The sequence below is a fragment of the Sceloporus occidentalis genome, unplaced genomic scaffold (genome assembly GCF_023333645.1).
Source record: "Sceloporus occidentalis isolate IW3139 unplaced genomic scaffold, rSceOcc1.0.p SCAF_22, whole genome shotgun sequence".
Classification (NCBI taxonomy): Eukaryota; Metazoa; Chordata; class Lepidosauria; order Squamata; family Phrynosomatidae; genus Sceloporus; species Sceloporus occidentalis.
Genome location: NW_028317002.1, coordinates 3,445,236 through 3,456,893, shown reverse-complemented (window position 1 = coordinate 3,456,893; position 11,658 = coordinate 3,445,236). Strand labels below are relative to the sequence as shown.

The following is an 11,658-nucleotide window of genomic DNA, read 5'->3' as shown; positions in this document are numbered from 1 at the left end:
CATGGTATGAGAAAAGGTCGGTAGCCTGCACTAGACAGGGTAAAGCTGTGACCACCTTAGGTACAGTTACTGCATAAAAGAGTAAGATATGTTGCTCTAAAACATTATTGCAATCTAAACTCTCTTCTATCTTGTTGTTTACCTTATGTTCCAAAGAATCAATGAGGACACAGCCTTTTCCCATAGCACACCATCTCTTTATTCTACCATTCTTCCAACAGCAGTAGACAGGGTAATCCTCCAGCAGCAAAGCTGCAGAGATGGAATAGACAACTACATCCAACACATGGGCTGTACATTGAATATGAGGTTTTAAACAAAGAAAACTTAATGCTTAAATTAATATATACAGTATATACAGAGATAACACGGCCAGACTAATCCATCCTTGTCTATAGGGCACTGTTATCTTTTATCATGAAGTTAATACATAAGCAGATTTCTAAATCTCATTTATGCTCAGTATGTGCTCTGCGATCTTGTTCAATATGGAGGCCAAGTACAAGTCACATAGGTTAGGAGACGCAGTGATGTTTTTAGGAAGTTAGTGTGCAAAACAGTTGTTTGAATTTAGTTACACACACACACACACACACACACACACACACACACACACACACACACACACACACACACACACACACACACACACACACACACACACACACACACACACACACACACACACACACACACACACACACACACACACACACACACACACACACACACACACAAAGAAAATCTGTTCTCCCAAATCTCATCATTTACTTAACATTACCAACATGTTTTTCATTATGTTGAGTATTTATGTGTATACAATTCTAACTTCCTGCTCTTGGGATAAACATTATTAATCCTAACTCTTCAAATGTGTAAAGCTGTTGATTTTTAATGGTGAGAAATTGGCAGAAAAATTGAGTTAAAAATACTAAATGTGTTACTATCTGCCACAGATATCTGTTTCTTTGAGACGCTTGTAAATAGTATGGAGACTCCTTGCAGTTACTTTACTGCGGCCTTAATTCTTAGGGTTTTTTTTAATTTATTTTTAAAGCTGGAGCCCAGATTCCTTAATTTAAAAAAAACAACATAATTGGGATGTTTACATGCTTTTTTTTCAGTTTTTTGATGACATTCGCTATTTTGCTCCTTTTCTACAATTTAAAAAGTATTTTAAAAATGTGCACCTTTTCAGTAAAATCTAAATCTGATTGATTGTTAGGTGCGTGGAGGTTGGTTATGCACTATAGGACGTTAATTTTGTTTGAGCTTGTGTGTTAGATGTTTGAAGGTTGACTTTGTTGATATGTAAGTCACCAGGGCTCTCTTTAACAAAGGCAAAGATGGGCAGCTGCCTTACTCCAGATGAAGTCTATGCACCTGCTGCTGCTGCTGGAGGGTGTCCTTGGGTTCTGTGCTCAGTAACAGACAACTCAAAGTACACAAAAATGGGGAGAATGCACAAAATTGTGATTCCATGTGTGATTTTGTATTAAAAACAAACAGGTTACAGGAAAATATCAGTAGCAGTATAGCATTTACAACATTAGTGTCTAAAAAAGGCTGGTAATCACGTATGCATATGATCAGATCCAATCTGGCCTACTGGGCAAATGCTGGTCTAGCATAGGAATATGAGTATGAATTTAATACGATTTGGTAGCCCCTAGGCATAATGTGCCCTGGTCCATTCCGGCCTTGTATATCATTATGTTGTAAATGGAATTGTATGCCATGTTTCTATGATGCACCCGCATGAAAATATGTTGTACAATCTGGAGAATTTGCTGAGATTCCCCTCTTTTTCCCCTGTCGCATTTCAAAATGTATGACAACTGCATAACTATAGCAACTATACTTTTTTCATGTTTCCTTTTTTTAAACATGCATTACATAAGTGCACATGGGTTGTGATTTTAAAAAATAATCTGCATTTTAATAAATTCAGATATAAAATGAGAGATTAGATGCCAGGTGAACTATGCTTTGTTTAGACATATATTCTATAAGGGTATTTATCAACACATTTAACCCATTTCGCTCGCACAGTATAAAAATATGAAAATCTGTAATTACTATGATTCTGTTTGTTAATTGCATGTTAATTACACATTTTATATGCGGTACTAGGCTTTTAAAATGCAATTTATGTTTGCTGCTTCTAATTGGTGCACTCCATGCATAATTAGGAATGCATTTGCTTTTGACCAGTTTTAAAAGGAATGGCTTTTATGCTGTGTATAAAATTATAAACATGGGGAATCTTGTACCCTATCTCCTTCCTAATGATAAAATCAGTAGTGATTTTAACCTGTTTTAACTTATTGTCAGGTGTGCTATTCGAATACATTTTAATAAGTGCCCCATCATTGTCCAGAATAAATTAACAATGCTTCTTATACTGTTCAACTTCTCAGCCATAATACTTTGTAATTTTGTCATTATCTTTCCTCTTAATAACACCTGGTTGAAATTACTACATTTGCATTATATTATCAGGCCTGTTCAGAGGTTGTTATTAATGTTTTACCCTTTACTTTCACCAGATTATACATGTGAAGTTGCTTCAGTCTTTCCAAAGGTTAAGATATGTACTAATTTTAGTATTTTCCTGCTTAATTCAATTTTTATCAACATGATAAAGAACTGTTGAAGATTATGTTTGTTATAGTTAGTAGCTCTTTAAACATTCTTTTTTTTAAGGAGAATTAAAAAATAACTGGTCTTTGTTTATTTTTCAGACATATGCCCTGAATTAACTCCCTAATAAAGAAAAAAAGGTCTGTAGTCCTTTTGAACGTTTTCTTTCAACCCAAAGTCTCCTAATTCACAAAATGGATTGTGATTCTGGCCCTAGTAAAGATACCCAAACAGAGCTTGCTGAGAGAGTGGCTGCCATAGAAGTGGATGAAGACGCTCTGGAGCCAGACACTGTGTCTTCTGATGAGATGGACAGCCTGAAAAATAATGGCATGAGTTCTGAAACAAGTGAAGATGTGTTTCTTTCTTCCCAAGATCAGCGGGACTTGAATTGTTCACAAAGACCTGTGTCTCGTCCTACTCTATCAAAAAGAAAATTTTCCCTACAGGAACGACCCTCGGCGAGCTGCCTTCCATCTCATCAAGCATATGGCCCCTATGCAACTGGTCCTGCATCACACATATCTCCACGTATTGTTCGAAGGCCAACAATTGAATCCAACCGTGTTTCCATCTCTGATGCTGATGTGAGTTTTTCCTTACTAAGTTTTAAAAGTAACTTAATTATAATTGGGATGGGTATATACTGTTAACAGACATTGTCTAAATAAATAGGGAACTCTTAACTGAGGGAGTGCCATCAAGGAGACCACTGTGCTTGCTAGCTGATGGAACGGAAAGGTCGTATATGAGTGTGAGTTTTCTAGTTTTGAGAGAAAGTAGAATTGTTAAAAATATGTTTTCAAACATTGTGTGGGGTTTTCTATTTTAAAACAGTTGTAGTTTTCATGTAATATAATGTTTATAGTTAGCTGCGTATTAGTCATCTGTATGTGAGCTAGCTCTGTTATCTTTAACAAACACCCTGACTCCTTATCATACTACCTGTGGTAAACAATGCGATGATTCATTATTAATCACCCAAAAGACCTTCTAACTAACGAAAGCCTAGGTAGGAAGGCACTTCATAGCATTGTCGGAAATAATCAGTTCAGTGTCTTAATTGTGCAAGGAAAGTCACGTAAAATATCCCATAATTGACAACAATGGCTGCTTCAAGGTCTGCATCTAAAGAAGTTTAATGAAACAAAACAGATTTTTGTTACTATTAAAAGCTAAAATGATTTTTTGATTCTTATTGGGATTTTCAGAAGATGTGGCGATGATGTCAGTTCACCAATCAGCTGATAGCGGGTTCTGGCGGCGCTATCTTCTCTCATTGCTTTTGCAGTGAGAATCACTCATGTGGCTCACAAATTGTACAGTGTATCTAGTTAAGATTCTCACCCCCATTTACCCCATTAAACCCCATTTACCTATATCCACCCAGATATATTTAAGTATTTACCTGAATTTAATATGATTTAGGGAAGAGAATACCTGGCTACACTGATCTATTTGCAAATAAACCTCAAAACTGTGCAGCGCAAAATTGCAGCAGTGAATATAAAGGTGACCCGCATGTTGTTTGACATACAAAAAAAAGACTGTACCATATATATATATATATGTTGATTACAAAGCAGCGATGTTCTCATATTTGCTAAAGCTAGTGTGTGTCCAATAATTACATGTAATTATGTTTAGGGCTGCAACTAACGATTATTTTAATAATCGATTAGTTGGCCGATTAGTTGGCCGATTAATCGGATAAAAAAAATATGCAAATTTTTCGTTTATTTAAAATAATTTAATGAACTGGATGTTAAAAAACAACTTAAAATTTACATTAACATTCTTATTTTGTTATGATGTAATAAAAAACAATATTTTCAAAGTACAAGAACCCAAACACAACATTTATGAAACAAAATAACCCCAAACATTCTGAAAAGAGGTGGACTGTTACCGTTCAAGAAACTTTGCCCCAGCCCTGGCACTTTGCACCCAGCACTTTGCACCCAGCACTTTGCACTTTGCACCCAGCACTTTGCACTTTGCACCCAGCACTTTGCACCCAGCACTTTGCACCCAGAACTTTGCACCCAGCCCTGGCACTTTGCACCCAGCACTTTGCACCCAGCACTTTGCACCCAGCACCCAGCACTTTGCACCCAGCACTGTGCCCCTGCACCCAGTCTCCAACTCTGCCCTGCACCCAGCCCTGCCCCCACATTCTGCCCTGCCCCCACACTCTGCCCTGCACCCACTCTGCTCTGCACCCACACTCACACCCTGCCCTGCATCCCCACCCCCACTCTCCCCTGCACACAGTCTCCCACTCTGCCCTGCACCCACACTCACACCCTGCATCCCCACCCCCACTCTGCCCTGCACCCAGTCTCCTGCCCCCCCACCCCCACTCTGCCCTGCACCCCCCACCCCCACTCTGCCCTGCACCCACACTCACACCCTGCCCTGCATCCCCTGAAACCCCACCCCCACCCCGCCGTGGACCCCCACCCCCGCGAACCGCTCTGTGCGAATGGAGCCACTCGCATAGAGCGAATCGCACATAGACATGAAGAATACTTACCTCCGGAACGCGTCACATCCGTCACGTAGCTAAAAGAAGGCGGAGACTGCAGAGCGTGTAGCAGAAGCGGGGAACGCTCGCAGAGGTAAGTAAAAGGAGCTGAGTGCTCCAACAACGAATCAATCACTCGATTAATCGATAACGGAAATCGTCGACAACGATTTCCGTTATCGATTATCGATTTTATCGATTCGTTGTTTCAGCCCTAATTATGTTTATATTATTGAATAATATTTCTTTACGACATAAGAGCATCTTAAATGGTGTGTAGGATTTAAACTATTCCTTATCCTTATCAGTCTGATCTGTATGGTGATTATATTAGAGTAAAAAGAGATTTAACAGGTCACCTTCCGGTTGCTCACCTTATAACAGCATTAGTATTGTTTAAATGAATTATGCTTCGACTGGGAGAAATCACATACAGGTAATGCGTTTGTGTTTAAAGAAGCTTTAACAATATTAAGGCTAACCCGTCTTTATTAAATAACCTGAACCCCCAAAGTTTACTGAAATTGTTATAAGGCTTCTGTTTCTGGCACACAATGCAAAAGAAAGCGCATATAGATCTGTTTTGTAAATATACATGCTGGCACCATGGTTATCTTTTGTATAGTGACATTTTTAATTAGATTTACTTTTTGTGTGGACATAACAGTCTGATGCCGGTTTGGCTGGTATTATGTTAGTAGAAAACAGTAATAATAGTACAGGAAAATGTGCAATGTATATGGCCACACCGACAGAATCACAAATTAGAAATATTAGTCATCACAGTTAAATCACAGTCAGTATTCATTTTATTACCAAATCCTACTTTTTTTTTTTTTTTTGCAAATTGAAATTTAATTAAAAATATTTTTCTTTTGCGAAAGATTGCTTATAATTCTGTTATATAAAAATGTCTTCCCTTTGTTTGAACTTTTGAATTTTAACTCTTGATACAGGATTGTGTACAGCTGAATCAATACAAACTGCAGAGAGAAATTGGCAAAGTAAGTATAAGGCCATGTAATGAATTTCTCCTTTTTATTTTGATAACCCTAAAAAAAGTCTTTCATTATATAGAATCTCAAAATTCAAGAATGTAATTGTATATTTTTTTTTACGTTTCTTTAGGTTTTTCAGTATAGCTAAGCTGTGATTGCCCTTACATAATGTTAAATTCCAAATAGGTTTAATATGTTTCACTATCAGCTCAGAATAATTTAAAGCAGGTTACAGCTGTAGAAAATCAAATGTCTTCATTGTTTTGTGATTTGGTTCTTATATATTGCTCTGTGTAAATGTTCTTTTCCCATGACAGCTTGACAATAGCAGTCTATGTATTTTTATAACACTAATGTATTTTGATGGCTTCTACATCTAGTCCAGCCATTTTTGAGGGCATATGCGTCCTAGAGTTTATTCTGGTAAAAATCTGATTATATATTTGCCTTGTGAGTCACTTTAGTGTGACGTCAGCCAGCCTTTCAGGAGCAACACAGAATGTTTTCTTTGTAAAACGCTTTCTGTCTATGAGTAATAGAATAATCTAAAAATACCTGTACTTAGTATGTCTCTCGGCTAGCAATGTATACAGACAGTTGTATGCAGCTGAACAGTCCTGTAAGCCCATGAATATGAAAGAAGGCATGCGTTGCCTAGTATATGCCAAGGAACAAATACAATAGGGTACATCACATGAGTCAGACAGACTGTACAATCGTTTGAAAAAGAGTAAACACAAAATGTAATTAAATGATGATTTCATTCATAGAAGGAAAAAACCTACCTTGCCCTATGTGAAAAAGTAATTTCCCCCAAGTCTTTGCAGGGGCAAGCTTTTCACCTATCCATAAAAAGTACCAACATGGATGCTGGGTGGGTTGCACGTGCATCCGCCATTCCCTGTACCATGGAACACAATGCTGGGTACACAACAATATATATGTATACGTTTTTCTAGCAGTTTCACCACAACGATGTATATCAAAATTGTTATATTTAATTTTAGTGGACCCTGTTGTCCACACGTTTGTCAGTGATAGGTCCACTTTAAATGTGACTACTCTGCTCCCCTCCGGTTGGAGATCAGTGTCAGTGTCCCAGACAGCCCCATGAAAAAAGAATGCATATTGAAATAATTTGTACTTTATTATACGACTTATGTAATGATTTAAGTAGCCAATCAGCGGTAATAAAGTGTTCCCATTTAAATCAGTAGGAGCTATTTCTGTGGATTCACATCAGACTCCCCTGGAAGGCTCAGTGAGTGAACCAAACACACCAAATAGCTGGAGGGAGGGAAAAGGGCAAATGCATATGGGTGGGGTTGAACAAAATCCCCCCACTCACCTGTCATGTGCATTAAAGTACAAATAAGGGCTGAAGTGTCCCTTTAATTCAGCGTTACACGTTTGGATAACCATTCTCCCGTTAGGAGGAAGTACAGTCGCCCTAGTATAGATAAAACACATAGTTGGTGCAGACATTCATTCCTGCTGTCTGTGAATGTTGTTTTAATCACTTTGTTTTTGTTTTGACAAGTGAAGTGATCTGGAAGGAAATGCAGTAGTTTCATAGAACAAAGTACAGTGACATTGCTGCTTTTTAAACTGGTTAATGCTAGTAAGGGAAAGTAGTACAAAGAAAAGTTGACTTGAGAGGATTAAATTTGTAGAGGTGTAGGAGTTCATGTATAAATAAAAAGGCAAAAACTTGGGAAACTGGAACAGTTGGAGGAACCTGGAAGTAATCAAAGCAAAAATGTATTTTCATTTTTGCACATTTGCTTTTATTTGCATTTCAAACTCATCTGGAATATGCATCAAGCTGACTAGGTAATTAGGATAACCAGCTACCAATATATTCTAACAGAGCTGCGGCTCTGATTTTCTCTGTGAACAATTACTGATTTGTAAAGGCCCCAGCAAGAGCTTCCCTTGCTGCTTAATTCCGGTCACATCGGAAGCTTGTTGTGTGCTTAATTATTTTTTTTCTAGGCTCTCTGTTGCAAATGAAAATAAGTTCAAGGTATCTGTATGCAAAGTATAAAAGTATATCTCTATACATATCTGTTTAAAAATGTGCTTTATCTTGAAGCATTAGATGCTACAGTGGATTGAAGTCAACAGGATAGCTGCCATATTATGATTATTCCAGTAAAGCTTTACTGACAAAACATCTTCTATCTATGAAAATAGATAACATTAGGTGAGAGGTATTTTTAAGTTTTACATTTAAGGTAGGGGTCGTAATAAAATATTAAAACAAAGTGGTGATTCTACAGATCTGTATCTAAAAAAATCCCAAATTAGACATTTTAAGTACCTTTTCTATGTTTGTGCAATGCCTAAGAAACCCTAGCTTGTGGGACTAGCTCTCCCTTGCATGAAGATACATGCTACCCGGGTGTGTAGTGTACAGGCTTATGATCCACATATAGATACTGTGCTCTGGATTAGACTTGTGCGAATTGCAAATTTACCAATTTTTTAAAAATTGGCAATTAATACAAAGTCCCGGAAACGAGGCCAGACCCCCACGAATTGGACGAAAATGAAGCAAAATGCTCTGAATTGTTGTCCAAAATGTGTGGCTCAACATCCACTCACACTTTCTCACACTCTGACTCACCCTCTCACACTCGCATTCTTGTTCACTCTCTCTCACGCTCTCTGAATGTTTCCCAACCTTGTCTTCCAACCACTTCTGCTTCTGCTGACCACTTTCGCTTCCACTTCTTCATCTTCTCCCTCCCTTCCCTTCTCATCTCCATTCTATCTTCAATCTGGTATATTCTTTCTTCGTCCGCATCTCCGAGGACATAACCCGGCGGAAACTTCTGCCAAAAGGGCGTGGCACTTGCAGTGACATCTTCCCCAATCCTCCAATCAGGGAAGAGAACGTGACCAAAAGGGCCAACTAAGGGCAATATGGCGGCATGTTTGCGGTGACATCCTCTCCCCTGATTGGAGCATCAGGAAGATGACATCACTGTAAGCGCCACCATTTTTGGCGGAGGTTGGGGATGAAGTTAGAAGAGTGAAGAGAAGAGAGAACATAGAAGAGAAAGAAGATGTGGAAGCAGATACGGAAGTGATCGGGGGTAGGAAGAGTGAGACAAAGAGTGAATGAGAGTGTATGTGAGTTAGAGTGTATGTGGGCACCGAGCCCGTTATTTCATTCCCAACTTCAAAGTTCCCACAAATTTTGAGCCAAACCGAAGTGGCTGAAGATGAATGAGCCAAAAACGAATAATTCTTGGCCCACTTGCACATGTCTACTCTGGATATACCATAATTTATGTCATCACCAGAAACCCTGTTATCACCTGGGATTACACAAACATATATAATATAATTAATAAACTATATATATATAATATAATATAATGAATAAACTATAAAAGTGTGGACAATTTTGTACAATTAATTGGTACATCTAAAAATAGATGTAAGTTTGTTTGACTAGTTTTGCACTGTATTCGTAATAACATATTACTCACCACTTTATTAGGTACATCTGTTCAATTGCTTGTTAAAACAAATGGCTAGTCAGCCAATCACATGGCAGGTGAGTGGTGAGTACGGATCCATATGTTTCCTTATACCTTATAACTTCATGCATATTGAATTTTCCTTAAGGATTCCAAGTATTGAATTTTGCTTAGGGCTTCCATGGAACTCTCAGAAGAAATGTTAATTTACTTTTCCACACCCAAATAAACTCACTTTGTTTTAGGCATATCTAGAAGATATATTGCAGCCTTTTAACCTCAACACATTTGTAAAATACATGATGGTGCTGAAAGTTATTCAGATTTTTAAGTACTTACAGTGAAATGAAACCATGGGCAATATATAAATTATATTTTTGTTGTTATCAAAATAAGCACTCAATGCAGATTTAGAACATTTAGAACATTTTTACGGTAACACTGACATTGTTGAACCCTACTGGTGCGCACGTCATTTAGTGAAATAGATCACCACTTGACATAAGAATGTTTGGCAGTTTTTTTTTATTGGTTTCATCCAGAAAGGGATTTAAGTGATATTAAAGCTGCTTTTTTATTTATTTAATTTTTTTAACATATTTCTGGCAATAATGGTTTATGAATATGGTGTTGTATGTAAATTTCTCTTGAACTGTTAGAAAACTATAGAATTTGTCTTGCCTTGAAATGTATCTGTAAAAATACATATGTGTAAAAACGTGCCTTGGGTTTCTTGTGCCTTTTAATACATATTTGTCAAGTAGTTGCTACATGTGTTTTTCTTTCTTTAGAAATGTCTAGAAAGAAGCAGTGGGATATGGCAGAAAGTTTGGAAATAAAATATATTTGGGAATATAAGAAAACAGATATGTGAGTTATTATACGGGTAATATAAGTGCAAAGATGAGCTGGAGCATTTTATTGGTTGCTCTGGTGAATTCACCACTTTTACAAGAATTACTTTGTGTATAACTTACTATATCTACAGAAAATTATAAGATCGGCAGGGAACAACTAAATAATCATTTGTTTCTACAGCCCTACTCGTTTATCAATAAAAACAATCTCAAAAGGTTCCTCCAGTCTACAGATGTATGGAAAATAATTGTGCACCTTATGATATCATGATTGTTTATGTCAGCATAGTTGTGGACCAGTGTGCATGTTCAGGGTTTTGTGAACATGACCCCTTGCTCTCATAAATGAGAACATAATGTTGCCTTTACCTTAAGTTTTTATCCATTTAATAAGCAGGGTCAGCTCAATGTCTCCTAGTGCCCCAGTCAAATGGATTTTTGCACCTTCTTTCTTCCTTCTATTTATTTTCATTTAATCCTTATGCATTCTGGTAAAGACATAATCAAGAAAAACATGTCTACAGCTTGACCAAGGCAGCCATCCTGTGTTTGGCCTTCTAGACGGCTGTCCCTGTTAATAGATAAATAAGCAAGGACCTTGTTTGAGATGTAAATTAAGGAAGTAATGTTTCGGCTATAATCTACTGTTTCTTGCATATTTAAAAAGGCATCAGTGACTCCCTATGTCATTATTTATGCTTCCAGCTGATCAAAGGCATTTCCAGTGCACATTATAGATTACCACAGATGAGATTTTGATTTCCAGTCTCTTAAAATGGAAATTAGTTTGCAGTATGCTGATATAGATGGAATCCTATATTATTCTGTTATTAAAAAATATATAAATGAATGTGTTTTAAGATTGTGGATGTTAATACACATTCATTCATCTTTCCAGGCAATCGTGTAAAGAACTGAAATGGAGTTAATTAAAGTATATTTATTTATAAGTTTCAACTTTTTAATAGAAAAATGTTAAAGGCCGGTTTATAAACTTTATCTTCAGCTTATTCTATTGCATGAGGGGAACCACAGAGTTGTATAGAAAAAAAGTGCAAAAAATGAAGGTACGAACAGGCTCCTCTAATTCAGGGTTAACCTATCGTATTTGCTTGGCATATATTGCATGTTAATATAGTAAT

General features: G+C 37.2%; 1 protein-coding gene across 1 annotated transcript in view; it reads left to right on the top strand.

The window, feature by feature from the left end:
- The first annotated feature begins 2,837 nt into the window (after positions 1–2,837).
- LOC149300896 (calcium/calmodulin-dependent protein kinase kinase 1-like) overlaps positions 2,838–11,658 on the top strand; it is a 67,516-nt gene continuing 58,695 nt past the window's right edge. Inside the window, exons 1-2 of the mRNA XM_089484563.1 lie at positions 2,838–3,230; positions 6,127–6,174. Of these exons, the coding sequence (XP_089340689.1) occupies positions 2,838–3,230; positions 6,127–6,174 (441 nt within the window). The remainder of the gene's footprint in view (positions 3,231–6,126; positions 6,175–11,658) is intronic.